Source organism: Ascaphus truei, chromosome 17 (genome assembly GCF_040206685.1).
Source record: "Ascaphus truei isolate aAscTru1 chromosome 17, aAscTru1.hap1, whole genome shotgun sequence".
Taxonomy (NCBI): Eukaryota; Metazoa; Chordata; class Amphibia; order Anura; family Ascaphidae; genus Ascaphus; species Ascaphus truei.
Genome location: NC_134499.1, coordinates 480616 through 501157, shown reverse-complemented (window position 1 = coordinate 501157; position 20542 = coordinate 480616). Strand labels below are relative to the sequence as shown.

Below are 20542 nucleotides of genomic sequence, written 5' to 3'. Positions count from 1 at the left end.
TATAAAGATGACGGCGACACTGGCACCCAATGCCCCATACCGGGGCCTGTAACTCGGGAAGCAGGGGGTCCCTGAGGCTGAAATCAATGCGGTTCAGCTCAGGGGACCCCCTGCTCCCATACACTTATTAAAAATACATTAATGCTGCTTCATTACCATAGCAGATAGCCGCTACGTCAATTAATTATTGTTTATTGATATGGGTGTTTTATTCATAGTGTACATGTGCAGGGGGTCTCTGGAGGTGAACCGCTTTGGTTTTAGGTCTGGGGACCCCCTTCTTCCCGAGATACAGGCCCCTTTATGGGGTGCCGGTATCACTCTGCTTTGTTTACATCCCGCGGTCACGTGATCGGGACATTTAAATGCAGAGGGATACCGGCACCTCATAAAGGGGCCTGTATCTAGGGAAGCAGGGGGTCCCCGGACCTGAAACAAATGGGGATTCAGCTCCGGAGACCCCCTGCACATGTACACTATGAATAAAATTTTAGCACAAAATAATTTTTAATTTGCCGATGTTTGCGCAGAGAGAGAGGGAAATCTCTCTCTGCTGCAGGCTGATCTCGGCAGGAGACGCCTTATCGTCAGCTTATCGGCAGGCAGACTGTCTTGCCACCGACTACTCGGCATGTTGCTGTCACAGTGATTGGCCAGGGATTCGGCCCTTCCTGCATACTGCGAGGGCAACACGCGAAAAACATGCAGAGTTTGAACCCCTACCGAGAGTGCCGTTTCGGCGCTTACTGCATCGAGCCCTTGGTCGCGAAAAGCTGGACTTAGAAAATATTCCGGGCAGATTTCTCCTTCACATTCTCCATACTCTTAGTATTCGGAACAAAGCTCTATCCTGGATCTCCTCTTACCTCTACCATCGTACTATCAGTGTCTCTTCTGCTAACACCTCCTCCTCCTCTATTGATCTCTCTGTGGGGGTACCCCAGGGCTCTGTCCTGTGACCTCTTCTCTCTGTACACACTCTCTCTATGTGACCTACAGTAATAACACCTCTTGGGTTTAATTATCACCTCTATGCTGATGACACACACATTTACTTTTCAACCCCTGACCTTACACCTGCTGTACAGACCAAAGTTTCTGAATGTCTCTCTGCGATATCATCCTGGATGGCCCTCCGCCGCCTTAAACTTAACACGGCAAAAACAGAGCTCCTCATACTATATTCTGGAGGCCAGGGTCATGTGTAAGATGATTAGCCCAGATAGGTTAAACTCTGCCCTCTTTCCAAAGCACAAGTTCTGTATCTTTTCTTCACTTTATTTAGGGAAAGCAGCATAAAAGACAGACACTTGTGAAGAGATGTTGGTGTTTAGATAATGTCTCTCTGTGGGTGCTTTGTAGTTAAGGACAGGTGAAAAGGGTAATCCTGCCACTAGAGCAGTTACAGCAGGTACTCACTCAGCCAGTGGTGATGGTGGAAAAGGAAGTCCCAATGTATTCTGGGTAGCAAGATAGCCTGGGGACAGACCATCTGTGGGCAGAGCAGAGGGGGAGAAAGCAGACTAGCTCATTTGAGAGAAAGGCTGGGGCTGCTATGGCAACTCACTGAAATGTCTAAGGGAGCCACAACATGTAGCAATAATGTTGCATTTTCTCACACAGCAGGCTGCTGGGACAGGGGAAATGACAGGCAACTGAACAAGGGAGAAATGAATCCCATAAACTAAAGGAGAGACAGAGGAATATGGAATCTAGTTCCAGGACACTCCCCGTCTGGTATCTGGAGATACCACTATATTCTAGGTATATGTGGAACATATGTGCAATAACATAACATAACAATGCAAAGTTCATGTCCACATAACGATGGGATACCGGCCGGTACCACCAGCTTGAAGTCCTTTGCCATCTCGGTAAGGTAGGTGAATGCACAGCTCTAGGTTAGCTTGATGCACCACAATGTCTCTCAGAGTCCACAGAACTGGTAGTCAGTTCTTCCTTGTTATAGTCCGATTTAGGCATTAGGAGGATAGTCTCTGTGATAGGTCTTAAAAAGGTTTTAACGATCCCATTCTGGGTCACCCGAACTTCCACCTTGCGGACCCTTTCATATTCGCTTGGGATGGTTTTGATAAGTCTGTCGATAGGTAAATCTGCCATCCTTTGGTCTTGGCTTTTGCCTCGCAGCATTCGGCACCTAACACATTTGTGGAGATTACTGGCCACGCACCTTTTCATGCCAACGACCCAAATGCCCGCCACCCTAATAGCGCCTTCGGTGAAGTGTCGTCCCTGATGCATGACTTGTTCGAGGTAGTAGCGCACCAACAAAGTAGCGATGTGATGCCGGCCAGGGATGATAAGAGGATTGCTTTCCTCCCTGCTCAGTTGGGACTTGTTGAGGCGGCCTCCTACTCTCATGAGGCCGTCATCGTCGATGAAGGGATTCAACTTCCAAAGTGGGCTGTTTTTGGGAAAACTCTTCCCTCCACGAACGCAATTGATCTCTTCCGCATACGTTTCTCTCTGAACATGATGGAGAACAGTTTCCTTAGCCCTTGTGACTTCCTCCACGGTGCGCAACTCTTTGCAGATGTGCCAGCCATGGCAGCTGGTAGTTTTACCATCTGGTGTCTGACGAAAGGAGAAGGCTATATGCCTGAGATGGGCTACTGCTCGCAGAAGGGCTGTCCACCTTGAGAAGCGATGGAATCGATGTGATCCGAATGCGTTTCTGTGCGATACATTGGTGAGTAACACGGATACTTGTAGGGGCCTTATCTCCGTTTCCTTCTCGGGATCCACGAGTTCAAAGTCGCCAACTGGGGTTGGTGGCGTTTCCGCGGGCTGCGCAAGAAACGTTGGTCCTGTGAGCCACGACGTGTTCTGCAGTTGTGATGCGGGTACTGATCTGGTGGCATGATCTGCAGGATTTTGATCTGTGGGCACGTGGTGCCATTGTTCAGGTTGGGTTGACTTCCTGATTCTTTCTACACGGTTGGCCACGTATACGTAGAATCTCCTTTTCTTGTTGTATATGTAGCCCAGTACCACCTTACTATCTGTGTAGAATCTGACAGCATCTGGTTTGCTGTCCATTTCGTTCTCGATGAGCTCCACCAGTTCTACCGCTAACACTGCACCACATAGCTCGAGTTTAGGTATAGTATGGTCGGGTTGTGGCGCCAGCTTAGCCTTGCCAAGGATAAACCTGATGTGGTAACTTCCACTCACGTCCGTGGTTTTTAGGTAGGCCACCGCTGCTATAGCCTTTGTGGAGGCATCTGAGAATACGCAAAGCTCTTTGCTGTGTGCGGCGGTGAAAGATATAGGTGAGTAGGGGCGTGGGATCTGAAGTTGCTCGAGGGCCTTCAAGGAATGCTTCCACATCTCCCACTCTTTCCGTTTTTCTGGGGGTAGTGGGGTGTCCCATTCCTGCTTTTCGAAGGACATTTCTCTGAGAAGAGACTTCCCTTGTATAGTGACAGGAGCCACGAATCCTAGCGGATCGTAAAGACTGTTAACGGTGGACAGGACTCCGCGACGTGTGTAGGGTTTTTCTTCGATGGCTACCTGGAACGTAAAGGTATCTGTTTTAAGATTCCAGCTTATCCCCAGGCTCCGCTATATGGGAGGCGTGTCTGTCCCCAGATCCAAATTCTTGAGATCGTTTGCTTGATCATCTGCGTGGAACGCCTTCATCACTACGGCACTATTGGAAGCTATTTTGTGCAATCTTAGGTTGGCATTTGCTAACATCTTTTGTGCCCTTTTGAGTAGATCTATGGCTTCTTCTTCAGTGGGAACCGATTTTAATCCGTCGTCCACATAGAAGTCTCTTTCGACGAAGTTCCTGGCGTCTTTCCCGAACTCTGCTTCTCCGTCTTGGGCCGTTCTTCTGAGGCCGTAGGCAGCCACCGCAGGTGATGGGCTGTTCCCGAAGACATGTACTTTCATACGGTACTCTGTGATTTCGTTTTCTATGTCGTCATCTTGGTACCACAGGAATCTTAGGTAGTTACGGTTGCCTTCTCGCACAAGGAAGCAGTGGAACATCTGTTGAATGTCTTTTAGCTCTTTGGGGTTGTCCCTCTGGGTGCACTGCTACCAGACATATTTTAGAGCAAGATCTACCGTCGCTTCCTTCTCCACATACCTCTGTGCATTTGGACGCTACCAACGTCATGGGGGGTGTATCTCCCACTTCTTCCTCCCCGCCTTGCTTTGTCGAAGGGTTAGGGGCTTTACTTGATTTGGGCTTCATAGCTTCCGGGTGTAAAGCGGCTATGTGCCTGTCGCTATCGCACTTTGTGCATTTCATAGCTTCTTTGCAGTCCTTGAATAAATGAGTTGTGGAAGCACAACATTTGAAACAACCCCATTCCCTGAGTAAGTTCTTTCGCTCCTCTATGGGTTTTATTCTGAATCCGATACACTTGTTAAGCGGATGCGGCCTTTTGTGTATAGGGCATTCTTTGTTAAGGTCCCTTGGTTTCTTGTCCCTGACGGCCGCCTGGCCGGGACTCGCGTGGGTCGTAGGGGGCACGTCCGTCCTGTGGACCGAGATGGGTGTTCTGGTGTCCTTGTATCTCGCTGCTGACCTTTCGTTCCTCAGGTGGCTAGCACTGGATGTGGTCTGCGCCCCTAAGATGAAGCTGGGGTCGTTCCTCGTCCTTGCTGCTTCACGAATGAAGCTCAAGAAAACTGAGAATGGGGGGTAGGCGACTTGCTTCTCCCTTTTGTATTTGGAGCCTTGTGAAATCCATCTTTCTTGGAGGTTGTAGGGTAGCTTCTCCAAGATGGGTCTCACTCCACGAGCTGAGTCCAAGACGTTGAGACCTGTTAAGGAATGGTCTTTCCTTGCAAACTCCAGCTCTTGCAGCAGGTCCCCGAGCTCTCGTAACTTCGAGTAGTCTTTAGTTGTGATCTTGGGAAAGCTGTCGACTCTTTTGAAGAGCGAATCCTCGACTGCTTCGGGGCTACCGTAGCACTCTTCTAGCCTTTCCCACACTAAGTCAAGACCTACTTGGGGTTGGTTCGCGTTTGCCGCCCGAAGTCTCTTTGCGTGCTCCCTGGATTCGTTCCCAGGAACTTGAATAGTAGGTTGAGCTCTTCCCTTGCGGAGAAGTCCAAGCGGTTGATTGCGTCTTTGAACGTGAACTTCCACGTCCGGTAGTTCTCAGGGCGGTCGTCGAGGCTGAGGAGTCCTGCTTGCACCAGGTCACGCCGGATCATGTACTTGGCTATGTCTGTCAGGCCTGAGGCATCAGCGTGTTGGTCGTGTTCTGAGGTAGTTGCTGAGGGGGTCCGTGCAGTCGCCTCTTCCTTGGCGTGGACGCGTGATGGCTGCTGGCCAGTGTGAGGGGCTGTGTTCTCCCGTGTGGGTCTGCCTGGATTGCGAGCCTGTTGTGGTGCATCCGTGTGCGTGCTGGCGTGTGGATCACTGTTGCGGCTGTGGCTATCCCAGGCAGCATGTCCCACTGAAGGAACAGCATCTTCTCCTCATGGATCTAGCAAGTCTTCGGTGTCTGTGGAGTCACTCCCTATGTGTTGAGATGGCGCGCTGGTGTTTACACTGAAGAGGCCCCTTACGTAGTCTTCAGTGCGTTGGATTGGATCCTCTGAGGCTATCCATCTGTACGGGTGTTCCCCGCCGTCCTGTCTCACAGCTGCTTCTAGGACTTCGGCTTGGGCTATGGCGGCAGCGGAGTCCTCCTCTTTGCTTAGAGCTTCTAGATCCGCGTCCAATTCGGCTTTTCTACGTGTAGCGGCGGCGGCATTGGCAGCGGTGCCGGTAGCAGCGGCGGCGTTGGTGGCGTTCTGCTCCTCCTCTTCTATGCGCGCTCTTTCTGCCCTTATGGCTGCCTCTCTCCGACCATATTCGGCCCTGGCACGTGCGGACTCTGCAGTGGCTCGCGCTTTGGTAGCGCTAGCTGGACACGTTAGATTGCGCTGATTTTGCAGTCCAAATTTTGCAGATTTTGCCTTGATGTGCTGGAGCGCTGCGACGCGGTCTCCAGGAGGAGCTCTTTTCTATCGCTTTGAGCGTCTGCGATGGCGGTCTGCTCCAGGTCAATCGCCTTTTGCAGGTCGCGTTCCCGCGTGCTGTCTTCTGTGTTAGTTCTTGTCAGATAGGTGAAATATGCCTGTGACAGCGTTACGTAACATCTATGGTATGACTTAATCTGAGTAATAGCTTGTTTGATCTGGGTTTCTTGATCGCTAGCATTTGCGACATTACTTATTTCACGATCAGTGTCCTCCCAGGCCTTCTCTAATTTTTCACGCTGTGCGTCAATGTCAGCCTCCTATTTTTCACGGCCCTTTTGTGTCAGTGTGACTGTCCGTTTGGGCCTTGCGTATGCCTGCGCCTGTGGCAGTTGCGCGGCGGTCTCTGTGTCTGAATGGTCACTCTCCTGCGTGATATCTGGTGAGGCTCTGAGTTCTGCCATGCTGTAGGTGTGTGTAGGCCTTTAGCCAGTGCGTGTGGCATGCGGTCTTTTACCTGTGTCAGCGATGGGCGACTATCTCAGATGAAGCCGAGCGGTGTCCTGCAGCGTTCAGCGTAGGGGTAGCTGTACTCACAGGTGTCCGGTGGCTCTGCCGGTGTCCTGGCGGGTAGCGGTGGCGTGGCCCGTGGTGGCGCTGGCCGTGGGGACGTGCGCAGGATAAGGTGAGATGGTAATCCCTTACTATGGAGCTGTGCAGAGGGTGGACTCAAAAAGACAGAGAAGGCAATCAAGGCTCTGTGTGTTATGGACTTTCTGTCTGCAAAGCTGCATGTGCATTGTAAGCTGCTTGCTGCTTTTCAGTCTGCAGAGACTGCTCTGTGTTATCATAAAGTCTAGAGTAGCAGCTCCTGTAAGTGTCTGTAAGGCACACGGTATCCTTTTCACTATTCTGGAGGCCAGGGTCATGTGTAAGATGATTAGCCCAGATAGGTACAACTCGGACCTCTTTCCAAAGCACAAGTTCTGTATCTTTTCTTCACTTTATTTAGGGAAAGCAGCATAAAAGACAGGCACTTGTGAAGAGATGTTGGTGTTTAGATAATGTCTCTCTGTGGGTGCTTTGTAGTTAAGGACAGGTGAAAAGGGTAATCCTGCCACTAGAGCAGTTACAGCAGGTACTCACTCAGCCAGTGGTGATGGTGGAAAAGGAAGTCCCAATGTATTCTGGGTAGCAAGATAGCCTGGGGACAGACCATCTGTGGGCAGAGCAGAGGGGGAGAAAGCAGACTAGCTCATTTGAGAGAAAGGCTGGGGCTGCTATGGCAACTCACTGAAATGTCTAAGGGAGCCACAACATGTAGCAATAATGTTGCATTTTCTCACACAGCAAGCTGCTGGGACAGGGGAAATGACAGGCAACTGAACAAGGGAGAAATGAATCCCATAAACTAAAGGAGAGACAGAGGAATATGGAATCTAGTTCCAGGACATACTATGGCTATGAGTTTCAGGCTGGGTTTTGCGGAGTAAGTCTTGTCAGATTGTGCCTAGGTAGTCGAGTCCAGAGTTGCTGGATACCCCAAAAATGTACCCGGGAATCAGGTCAGAATCCCGCATACATATAGGCACAATACTCCGGTCAAAATCCTGCCTTGAAAAAGCTTGTGCGACTCACCGCTAAGATTCCCTGCTTCAGCACAAACCAGAAAGGTAAATGGGGCATAGGGATGTGTGGTATCCCTGGAATGGTAAAGGGGGTCCCTAGTATACGGGGGGATGCCCAGTTAATGTCCAGATCAGCCAGAACCTGGTATAGGGGTCCTGGGGTTACTCCAACCATACATAAGGTTGTGGGGTGTTTTAAAAGCTAAGTCAGGTTTGCAGTGTGTGAGGGATATGGCTAGTGGGAATACAAGTGCAGATTCTCATTCTATCCCTCATAACCAAAAGACTTATAAAGTATAACAGTGTAAAGCATATTTTATAAAACAGGTATGTTTAAAGTGTATAAATGCTTGTGCGCGGTATATGAGCTGGGAACTTCCAGGTCCACGGTTCCGAGAGACCATGTGGCTACCAAGCTTGGTGCCATCAAGTCTGCTCAAGTCCCGGACATCAAAGCCTCAGAGGTTGCCTGGTGTGCAAGCCATTTGGGCAGCGGAGTTAGCCTCAAGTACTCACGTCCTGGGATAAATGGAAGTCATCGGACCACCATTTGCCCCAGACCAGACTTTGAGGAGTTTAACTCCGCGGGTGGCTTCTGCCTGACAAGTGGCAGAGATGCCAGGTTGGTGCATGCCCTTGTCGGATTCTGAATCCACACTTGCCCGGCTTAGGCTGCGCTTATAGTGCCGGCGACAGCGACGCAACGTAGCTTCAAAACAAATGCATTGACTCTGTAGCATGCGCTTATAGTAGGCGCGACGGAGTGACGGATCGACGTGAATCTCTGTAGTCATTAGAATTAGATTTTTACAGCGACAGTCTCATCATGTGACAGGCTGTAACCAATAAGATAGCTTCTGATGCAAGGAGAGGGGGTAATGTGTCTGTGTGTGTGTGTGTGTGTGGAATTGTGTGTGTGGGGGGGATTGTGTGTATGTGTGTGATTGTGTGTGTGTGATTGTTTGTGTGGGATTGAGTGTGTGTGAGTGAGTGTGTGTGATCGATTGTGAGTTATTGTGTGTGGGATTGATTGTGTGTGTGTGGGGTGTGGTTTTGTGTGTGGGATTGTGTGAGTGTGATTGATTGTGTGTGTGTGTGGGGGCTTCTGTGTGTGTGGGGGGAATTGTGTGTGTGTGGGTTTGTGTGTGTGAGAGTGTGTGCGATTATATGTGTGTGAGATCAGGGCCGCCAACAGAAATCATGGGGCCCTGGACAAATGAAAGGAGTAGCCCCCCCACCCCCCACCCATAGCGCACCTACCACAGAAATATTTTTTTAGCGCGTAACTTTTACTTAAACCCCCAATACATATAAAACACACCCCATCCCTCCAATACATCTAAAAATACCAAACTCCCCCCCAATACATCTACAAATATACTCCACTCCCCCCAATACATATATAAAATACACCCCCTATACATATAAAAATCAGGCTTATCTTGGGGATTATCTCAGGTTGGGCCAGTGGCTGCAGGGGGGGGGGGGGCGATGCGCCGATGGCTGCAGGGGGGGTGGGCGGTGTGGTGGAGGGCGGTGTGGTGGGGGGGGGGGTGGCTGGCAGGACTGTGGGGGGGGGTGCGATGGTGGGGGCCCGGCAGCACACGGGACTGTGGGGGGCCAGCGGGTGGCGGAACTGCGGGGGGGGCGGTGGGTGGCATGACTGCGGGGAATCGGTGGGTGGCAGTGGCCCGTGGCTGTCGGGACTGCGGGGGACTGGCGGTGGCAGGGGCCCGGCTGCAGGTCACAGCAGTTGCTGCCAGCCCTGCCCCGCTGCAGGCACCTCTCAGTCACACAATGACTGCTCGTGCGAACGCCGGGCCTTCCTCTAACTCCGGCGCGCCGGAAGCTTAGCCCAGCTGACTTCCGGCGCTGTTGAGAGACCCGGCACCGGGTGCAGCGTTTTATTATTGGGGATGTATTTTTATATGTATTGGGGGTGTGGGGGTGTATTTTTATATGTATTGGGGGGTTAAGTAAAAGTTGTGCGCTAAAATTTGTTTTTCCGTCGGTTGGGGGGTGGGGGTGCCCTGCTCCTTTCATTTGTCCTGGGCCCCATGATTTCTGTTGGGTCCCTGATTGTTTGTGTGTGTGTGTGTCTGTTAAGTGAAACACACTGTATGAACAACTTTAAAATAGCAAATTCTCCCGTAATTTAAATTATAGGCAGTCAATTTCCGGGCATTATTGAAGTTCCTGCCCTCTGATTGGTTAAAATTCCGGGCATTATCCAATCAGTAATGTCCGAAAATTTAGCTGCTTGCAAAGTGTTGAGTTCAATGTGATTATTTCCAGCCAATCAGCTTTCAGAACAGCTGAGACGGCAGGGGATCGGTCTAAAAGTAGGAACAGCTCTGAGACAGGGCAGGGGATTGGTTAAGAAGTATCAGCCACGGGTTGACTCCTCCCCCTTGCTACGTCAACTGAGAAGATTCAGTTGAATTGGTGGTGTGGGGGAGAGGGAGTCTTCAAAGCAAATGAGTGTCTGTCTGCAGTTTGTTTCTGGCTGTAGTTTGTGTGTGTGTGTGTTAACAGCAGCAGTGTTTATGAGTGTAGCAGCAGCAGCTGGGTGCTGTGCTGTTGTGTTGTATGTGTGTGTAGCAGCAGTTTGTGTGTGTAGAGGTTCTGTGTTGTGTTGTGTGTAGAGGTGCTGTGCTGTGTGTGTAGATGTGCTGTGTTATGTGTGTAGAGCTCCAGTGTGTGTGTATGTATGTGTGTGTGTAGAGTTGCTGTGCGTGAGGATGTGCTGTGTTGTGTGTGTGTAGCAGCAGTTTGTGTGTTTGTGTAGATCTGCTGTGTTGTGTTGAGCTGCGGTGTTGTGTGTGTGTAGAGTTGCTGTGTGTGTAGAGGTGCTGTGTTGTGTGTGTGTGTGTGTGTGTGTGTGTGTAGAAGCAGTTTTTGTGTGTATGTAGATCTGCTGTGTTGTGTGTGTGTACACAGAGGGGGCGGCAGTGTGTGGATATAGATATCTGCAGTGTAAGAGTATATAGAGGTGGATTCATGTATTTACCATTTTCTTTTAATAAAAAAATCTATATAACTATACAAAAGTGTCTATTATTTATGAAATAAGCCTACATTTAGCCTATAATAGTAATAATCCCCTCAGAACAGGGCATTACTGGCCAATAATGCCCTGGCTGGGTTAAAGTCCCTCGGCTTTGCCTCGAGCCTTCAACTCTTCCAGCCAGGGCATTATTGGCCAGTAATGCCCTGTTCTTCAGGGATTATTACTTAAGTAAAAGTACTGTAAATTCAGCATACAAACAGAAATTACAACTCCGCTCCATTTCAGCCTTCCGCCTTGCTCTTGTCCCCGCCCCTCTGCCTTCCGTCACTCCCCTTGTAGCAAGAAACGTCTCCCAAACTCAAATTACAACTTTTGCTTGGGCTACGGAGACGGGAGACGTCATCCGTAGCCGTAGCTGTAGCCGGCACTATAAGCGCAGCCTTAGATAGACTGGCAGCGCTCTGATAGGCTGGTAGCATTCTTCCCACGCTCGGATTGGCTGTAGTATTTCATGAATGAACTCTGAAATACTATAAGGATGCCTCAACCAATCCGGAGGAGAGATTCTAAGCACCAGAACAGCAGCGACAAATTGGAAACGACCAAAAGATGCTCTTGGAGAAATAGCAGCGAGCCGGCTTCAAATATTTCAGGTTTAAATATTTTCCAGGTATAAAACAGTTCCAGGACATTTGGGACTAACTCCTGGTCAATGGATTCAGCATCTCCGGAAGAAAGAGAACGGTGGTGTCAGGAACTTCATGGCGATTTGAACATAGGGCACAACGGATTTAGCATATCCAAACTCATTTATTGTTGGCTGTTCCTTTTTTCATCTATTCAGGACTGATTGCAGGCTTTCGTTTCAAACATTGGAGCACCGGTAACTGTATCAATTTTTTCTATTTGAGGTGTGCAGCATTTTTCTTAATTGTCTGATTTGAGTTCCAGGACATTTCGGGCCAAGTCCCGGTCAACCTAAAGACTTTGTTTTCTGTTCTATTTTACCTACGAAAGTCTAGTGTTTTAGCTGTGATGGTGAAGGGATTAACCAGGCTTATAATAAAGGTCAAGCCCACTTGGTTATCCATGACCCGTGCTTAGGGCCTTTGAGTGTCAGCTCTGGGACCCAGATGTCGAAAATGTATTACTGCAACTGTATACTGATTTTGCGACATTAAATAATTATGTGAGTTTTGCCTTTACTGGGATGCTGGGATCGGGAGATTTCTAGGCTGTAAGTTTCAGGGTGGGTTTGGCAGAGAAAGTCTTTGCAGAATGTGTCTATGTAGCGGGGTTCCTGAGTTATGGGATACCCCAACAGAAATTGAGTGATATCTTCGGATAAAGTTAAGCGCATTACTTCGCCAACCTCGGACCCTGGAAACATTCTTATGACTCACTGTCAGAGTCCCTGCTGCAGCATCTTCCAGACAAGGTAAATGGGTATGAAGGGGATAAAATATATGTGCAAGACACAGAGTCCTTAGGGAACCCCCAGGGGTTCCCCAGTATAGCAGAGGTCCCCACATACATGCCCAGGTATCCTGAGCCTAGAGTAGGGGTTCAGGAAGGTGCTCGAGCTAAGGTTTTAAAGCTGAGCATGTTTGCAGTGTTTTAAAAGTTTTAAAGTATTTTTCTCATGTGTGCCAGGAATGAGGCTAGTGATTGTAAGGGAATATATACACTCACTCCACCCCTGACACCAGAATAAGAACTCATAACTTTTAGCCCACAGAAGACAGGACACCATATCTTTTATTAAACAGGTATAGTTTAATGTGTATAAATATTGTTAACCTGTATATGAACTGAGGGCTTTCTAAGTCATGGATTCCGGAAGACCCAGATGGCTACTAGTTGGTGCCTCTGAGTCTGTCCGGAGGCCGTACTTAAAAGGCGCAGAGATGCCTAGGTGTTAGGACAGGAGGGGCACTGCCATTATTCTGGAGTACCCATTTCCTGGCCTGACACAAGGCAAGCTAACACCATTTGCCAAAATCCAGACTGTGGAGCCTGAGCAGAGGGTGGGCTCAGGATGCAAAGAGGGGGAAGGGCGAAGTTAACCCATGCCCCCTTGCTACCTGAGAAAAGGTGTCCTCCCTGTTTTACAATACTGGCAAAACGGTGATTGGCTGGCAGGAGAATTCCTACGCCAGCCAGGGAACACCATTTATGTCCCAAGTAACAAAAGAGCTATGTAAACTCCTAAAAATCAAGCATCTCAGAACCTCAGTCTATCATCCACAAACAGATGGTTTAGTGGAAAGGTTCAATAAAACCTTAAAGAGCATGTTACGACGGGCGGTCGATAAAGATGGGAAAAACTGGGATTGTTTGTTACCGTACCTGTTATTTGCCATTAGGGAAGTTCCCCAATCATCCACAGGTTTCTCCCCGTTTGAACTATTGTATGGCCGACACCCAAGGGGCTTACTGGATATAGCCAAAGAGACTTGGGAACACGAGGTTACCCCTTACAGAAGTGTAATAGAGCATGTTGCCCAGATGCAGGACCGCATTGCTACAGTCCTACCCATAGTGAGGGAACACATGGAGAAAGCTCAAGAAGCACAGAGGAATACGTATAATAAGGGTGCTAGGGTCAGAATTTTTTTTCCAGGTGATAGGGTACTAGTTCTGGTTCCCACCGTGGAGAGTAAATTCCTTGCTAAATGGCATGGGCCATATGAGGTCTTGGAAAGAGTGGGAGAAGTAAATTATAAGGTAAGACAGCCAGGTAGGAGGAAACCTGAGCAAATTTACCATATAAACCTACTCAAGCCCTGGAAAGATAGAGAAGTCTTGTTAACCCTAGTACCCCCAGGTCCATCAGAGAATCAAGAAACTGACCCAGAGGTTAGCATAGCTGAAACCCTGTCCGTTCATCAGAAACGAGAGGTTCAGAATTTAGTGAGAAGAAACAAAGAAATCTTCTCTACACAGCCAGGTAGAACTAGCGTAATTGAACATGACCTAGTCTCTGAACCGGGGGTCCGAGTTAACCTTAAACCGTACCGAATCCCAGAGGCCAAAAGAGAGGCTATAAGTTTAGAGGTTAAAAAAATGCTAAAACTAGGTGTAATTGAGGAATCCCAAAGTGGGTGGAACAGCCCTATAGTCAACAACAAGGTTTTGTAATGACTACCGGAAACTAAACGCGGTGTCAAAATTTGATACTTATCCTATGCCCAGGGTAGATGAACTTGTAGAGAGACTGGGCAAAGCCCGATATCTCACAACCCTAAACCTAACAAAAGGGTACTGGCAGGTTCCCCTCACAGAAAGGGCAAAAGAAAAGACAGCCTTCTCAACCCCAGACGGCCTCTTTCAGTATAAGGCCTCGGTCCCGCTGCGCTCGTTGGCGCGGGCGGCCATGTCGCGAGTTCCCCACCAGCAGGGGAATCCTCGCGAGCCGGTCCCGGTCCCCCCTGGCGGCACAGCTGATTACACGCTGTGGCGCATCAGCCGCTAGGAGACAACAGAATGGTGTTCCCTAGCATTGACGCGTCACGTGGTGTGGCTGTGAGCCAATGGGGAGGGGAGGCTGCGGGAGGAGGAGAGGCTTCGGGGAGCGGGGAGGAGTGTGGAGGGAAAGCAGGCGAGTGCCTGTATCTGTGTGTGTATGTGTGTGCCTGAGTGCGTGCATGCCTTTCTCTGTGTGTGTGTCTGAGTGCCTGTCTGTGTGTGTGTCTGAGTGCGTGAGTGCCTGCCTCTGTCTGTGTGTGTGTGTGTGTGTGTGTGTGTCTGAGTGCGTGAGTGCCTGCCTCTGTCTGTGTGTCTGTGTGTGTGTGTGTATGAGTGCCTGCGTGTGTGTACTTACCTGCAGCCCGTGGAGGGAGGGGAGGGAAGAGTAGCGGGTCCCTCCGCTCAAGCCACGCCCCCCCTCCCTGTCAATCCTCCCCCTCCCGCCCACCTCCCGCTCCGGCTGCAAAAGAGGATGTGTACAGTGCATGCTTTGCATTGAGCAATGGAGATGGACTATACATTGTAGGGTAAAGCTCTGTTCTTCCTGCCCTGGATGCCAGCACATTAGGGCAGCTGCTGACTTTGTAACATCAACGTCACGTCATGGCCGCGCCCCCCACGTCATGGCCGCACCCCCCGACCCGTTTGGCCACGCCCCCCCCCCCCCGCTCCGACTGAAGTTTCCTGTAGACCGCAGATCGCGGTACAGCGAGTTGCACGCGCCGCCGGCAAGCAAGCCAGCCGTGCGGACGCGTGCAACGGGACCTTAGCCTAAGGTGCTGCCTTTTGGCTTACATGGAGCTCCCGCCACATTCCAAAGAATGATGGATAAAATTTTAAAACCACATGCTCGGTATGCTGCCGCCTACCTGGATGATGTGGTAATCCATAGTGAAGATTGGCAATCCCACCTTCCAAAGGTCCAAGCTGTGCTCGACGCAGTTCGGTCTGCTGGACTAACTGCTAATCCCGCTAAATGCACTATTGGTCTGGAGGAGGCCAAGTATCTGGGGTATTCTATTGGCAGAGGTTTACTCAAACCCCAAACACTCAAAGTGGAGGCGATACAAAATTGGCCAAGGCCAGTTACAAAAAAACAAGTAAGGACCTTTTTGGGGTTAATTGGGTACTATAGAAGGTTTATTCCCAATTTTGCAACTAAGGCAACCCCACTAACCGACCTCACAAAAGCAAGAGGACCGCTAATGGTAAAGTGGTCCCCCGAAACCGAACAGGCCTTTAGAAGCCTTAAAGAAGCTCTCTGTGCCCAACCAGTGTTGGTCACACCTGACTTCTCCAAAGAGTTCGTAGTCCAAACCGACGCATCTGAGGTAGGCCTGGGGGCGGTACTCTCCCAGGAGTCTCAAGGTGAGGAGCACCCCATCCTTTATTTAAGTAGGAAACTAAATCCCCAGGAGAAAAATTACTCCATAGTAGAGAAAGAGTGTCTCGCAATAAAGTGGGCTGTAGAGACGCTCAAATACTACCTGTTGGGGAGAAAATTCCAGTTGGTCACAGATCATGCACCCCTTACCTGGATGTGTCAAAACAGGGAAAAGAATGCTAGAGTGACCAGGTGGTTCCTAAGCCTACAACCCTTTACATTTTCTGTGGAACACAGGTCAGGGCACAAACATGGCAATGCTGACGGGTTGTCAAGGATGCACTCCCTAATATCCATGGTCGCTCATCCCTCGAGGTCTGAGCTGGGGGGGAGGATATGTGACAGAAACCAGGGGATGGTAATAAATTCCGTATATAGGGCGCCCAGGATACTGAACAGTTTCTATCCTGTTTGGCCTGGGAGTGCAGCCTTATAATACATACACTCCATCCCACAGTTTGGCAAGCGCTGGAACTGAGGGATGAGAGATCCAGACCAGAGTTTGTCTGCTGCCTGATTTCTGTCACCTGTCATGCTAATTAGAAATCAGGTATGTAAGACTGATTTCCTGTTTGCTCTTCCCTCTCTCCAAGAGCCTGGAGGCTGGAAGGCTGCTGAACTACAGAGGGGAGAAGCCTCTTCCCCAAACAGGTTCAATCATTGTGTTCATTTGTCTAAGACTGCAAAAGGACCTTGTTTTGTTGTTGGAAGTGGAAAAGCCACTTCCAACCCTGAGTCAGGGATATCTAAGTTTAAGTTATCGCTCAGATGAGCAGCTTTTTGTTTGGCTTTGTTTTCTGTTTTCACTGTGGCAGTCTCAGTGCCTGGGACTAAATAAACCAGGCATAGCCTGTTTAAAGGAACAGTACGTGACGTCTCATCATTTAACCTAACCTAAAAGACCGTGTTCTAACAGTCCCGGACAGACGGCGGAGCCCCGAAGTAAGTCGTTTGTCACACTATATACAAACATATTCAAGGACAGTACAAGCAGCTGTCAAAGAACTATTCATCCCAAGGGCAGTACAAAGGACTCGGGGTCATCCCACAACATTGGCGGAAAGGAGATTTCACCAGCAACAAAGGAAAGGGTTCTTTACAGTAAGGGCAGTTAAAATGTGGAATTCATTACCCATGGAGACTGTGATGGCAGATACAATAAATTTGTTCAAAAAAAGGCTGAACATCTTTTAAAAAAGGAAAGATATACAGGGATATACCAAATAAATAAACATGGAAGGATGTTGATCCAGGGAATCTGATTGCCAATTCTTGGAGTCAGTAAGGAATTTATTTTTACCCTTATGGGGTATCATTGGATGATATTTCACTGGGGTTTTTTGTTTGCCTTCTTCTGGATCAATATACTGTAATTACGGATATAGGATAAAGTATCTGTCATCTAAATTTAGCATTGGTTGAACTTGATGGACGCATGTCTTTTTCCAACCTCATCTACTATGTAACTATGTATGTTTGTAACTATGTAACAAACACACAGTGGCGAGAAAAAGTTTGTGAACCCCAATGAAAATTACGTAAATTCCATAGTTTTTACATGATAGCCTTCTTGAATCAAAACCAGTCTTAAATATCCAATAGGGTTTATATTAACCAGTTCCAAGTTGTTTGAAACAAAACGATGTATGAATTAGACAAACAATTAGTAATTAAGAGTCAGGGTATGTGAAAAGAAAGGGAACCCCTAGTTTTATCAGCTAAATTAAAGGGGATAATTAGAATCAGTTTTTAAATAATTAGGTAGATCTTCAGGTGTGAGTGTGGGGGCCCCATCCTATATAAAGATGAGAAACGTTGTTAGTTTGGTCTTCATCATACAGGTGTGTGGAAACACATCATGCCACGATCAAAAGAAATCTCTCAGAAAAGCAGTTATTGATGGTCATCTGTCTAGATTGGATTGGTGGAGCCTCAGATCCTTAGAAATATTTTTGTAATCCTCTGTCAGACAAATGGAGAAAGTTCAAGACCACAGTCAATCTACCCAGGAGTGGTTGTCCTACCAAAATCTCTCCAAGAACACACCGGGAAATCATCCAGGAAGGCACAAAGAACCCCAGAGTAACGTCCAAGGATCTGCAGGCCACTCTCGCCTTGGCTAATGTGAGTGTTCATGACTCAACTATTAGAAAAAGACTGAACAAGAATGGTGTTCATGGAAGGTTTGACAGTGAGGGGTAACTCGGCCATCAATAAAGGTAGTATGCCCGGATGATTACCTCTGAGCCATATTGTGGAGTTTAGAGTGTCAGCTCTTGACCCCTTTGTCGTACATGAAGTGCATGGGATTGTGTGACAATAAAGAATGTATCTGTGTTTTACCTTTCCAGGGGTGCTAGCAAGCAGAGATTGCTAGGCTATGAGTTTCTAGTGGGGTTTTATGGAGAAAGTTTTGTCAGAATGTGTCTAGTTAGCAGGTTTCCAGAGTTGCGGGATACCCAAAAAATGTACCCGGGAATCAAGACGGATTCTCGGATATGTTGAGGCACATTGGTCCGGCAAAATCTCCCCTTGAAAACGCTTGCGCGACTCACCGCTAGGACTCGCTGCTTCAGCACAGACCAGAAAGGTAAGCGGGGCATAGGGGTGTAAGGTATCCCCAGAATGGTACCGGAGTCCCCCCAGTAACAGAGGGATCCCCAGTTTAATGTCCGGTTACCCAGAACGAGGATAGGAGGTTCTGGGGGTACTCCAACCATATATAAGGTTATGAGGGTTTTTTATGAAACCTAAGTCCAGTTTCCAAAGGAAAGGCGATACAGCCCTGAGAATGAACCTAAGCGTTTTTTAATTCTACCTTGGAACTTAGAAAAAATATGGGAAAAAATATTTTATTTCATAGTCTTTAATAGTACTTTTGCTTGTGTACGGTATTATGAGCTGGGGACTTCCAGGTCCATGGTTCCGAGAGACCCAAGTGGCTACCAAACTTGGATCCACCATGTCTGCTCAGGTTCCGGACATGAAAGCCTCAGAGGTTGACAAGGTGTGAAAGCCATTTGGGCACCGGAGTTATGCTCAAGTACCCACATCCTGGGATGAATGGCAGTCCCGGACCACCATTTGCCTCAAGCCAGACTGTGAAGAGCCTAACTCAATGGGTGGCTTCTGACTGACAAGTGGCAGAGGTGCCAGGTTGACACATGCCCTTGTCAGAATCTGAATCTGTGCTTGCCCGGCTTAGATAGACTGGCAATGCTCTGATTGGCTGGTAGAATTTCTCCCATGCACGGATTGGCTGGAGTATTTCATGAATTAAGTTGAAATATTAAAAGAAAGCCAGAAGCCAATCAGTTCGCGAGATTCACTCAGATTCAAAGCGCCAAGACAGCAGCGGCAAATTCGAAATCACCAAAAGATGCTCTGAGAGAAATACCAGCGAGCCAGCTTCAGAAATGTCAAAACGAGAGTCCCACTTTTCGGGGCCAAGTTCTGAAAAGGGAACGTAGCGGTCGCAGCTGGAACTACATGCTGAAAAGAGTACCAGGACATTTGGTACTATCTCCCGGTCAAGGGATTTCGGCAGCTCCGGAGCAGATACAGCGGTGGCGTCATCACCTTCATGCCGATTTGAGTTCCAGGACATTTTGGGACAATTCCCGGTCAACTTAAAGACTTTGTTATACCTCTTATTTCACCTAGGAAAGTCTAGATTTGTAGCCCAGACTCCCAGTAAGTGTGTTTTCTTTTGTAGTTTGTAAGCCATTGTGTGTACGTCTGTTTCTATGGAATAAATGACAATTTGTTTTACTACCTGGTTTTGCTCAGTGAATGATCCTGGTAAAAAGGTGTAAATACCTGGTCTCCCGTGACAGAAGGATAGCTAGGAGGAAACCACTGCTCTTTAAAAAGAACATTGCTACCCATCTGTAGTTCACCAAAGAGCACAAAGATGATCCATGAGACATCTGGAACAATGTTCTCTGGACAGACGAGTAAAAGGTAGAACTTTTTGGCCTCAATGAGAGACGTTATGTTTGGCAAAAAACAAAATTGCGTTTGAACAGAAGAACCTTATCCCAACCGTCAAGCATGGAGGTGGGAGTGTGATGGTTTGGGGCTGCTTTGCCGTCTCAGGACCTGGACGGCTTGCCATCATTAACACAACCATGAATTCTACATTGTATCAGAGGATTCTAGAGGAGAATGTCTGGCCATCTGCTATCTGCAAAAGTGGGTCATGCAGCAATACACTGATCCTAAACATACAAGCATATCTACAAAAGTATGGCTGTAGAAGAAGAAATTCCGTGTGTTACAAAGGCCGAGTCAAAGTCTGGACCTAAACACTATTGAAATGTTGTGAAAGGACCTGAAGTGAGCTGTCCATGCAATGAAGCCCTCAAATATAACTGAGCTGAAGCAGTTCTGTAAGGAGGAATGGGCCAAAATTCCTCAAACCCGATGGGAGAGACTGACCGGCAGTTACAGGAAACGCGCAGTTGAAGTCATTGCTGCTCAAAGGGGGCGCCACCAGGTACTGAATCTAAATGGTCACAAACTTTCTCACACACGGATATTGAATGTTGAATCATTTGTGGATAAAGAAATGTTGAAAAAGTATCATGGATTTGTGTCATTTGATTGATCAGGTAATCTTTATCTACTAGGTTTGAAATATGTGAAAATCCTAAGTGGTTCACCAACTTTTTCACTCCACTGTATATACACACGCACGCACACACGCACACACGCACGCACGCACTCTCTCTCACCGATCTCAGGAAGGTCTCCCGATTTTTCCAGGTCAATTCATTTTTTTCAGCTGAATTTTCGTCTTTCTGAACCAAAAAAATTAAGGGGTTAATTCAAAGCAGCACACACAGGGAATCACAGAGCAGGACACACACAGGGAATCACAGAGCAGCACACACGCAGGGAGTCACAGATTAGCACACACACAGGGAGTCACAGAGCAGCACACCACAGGGAGTCACAGAGCAGCACACGCAGGGAGTCACCGAGCAGCACAGGGAGTCACCGAGCAGCACAGGGAGTCACCGAGCAGCACAGGGAGTCACCGAGCAACACAGGGAGTTACCGAGCAGCACAGGGAGTCACCGAGCAGCACACGCAGGGAGT

At 48.5% G+C, this 20542-nt stretch overlaps 1 protein-coding gene across 1 annotated transcript in view; it reads right to left on the bottom strand.

The window, feature by feature from the left end:
* Positions 1 to 20542, bottom strand: part of LOC142467806 (uncharacterized) — a 157200-nt gene that overhangs the window by 14937 nt on the left and 121721 nt on the right. The window contains exon 10 of the mRNA XM_075573669.1: positions 20176 to 20241. Coding sequence (XP_075429784.1) covers positions 20176 to 20241 — 66 coding nt within the window. The remainder of the gene's footprint in view (positions 1 to 20175; positions 20242 to 20542) is intronic.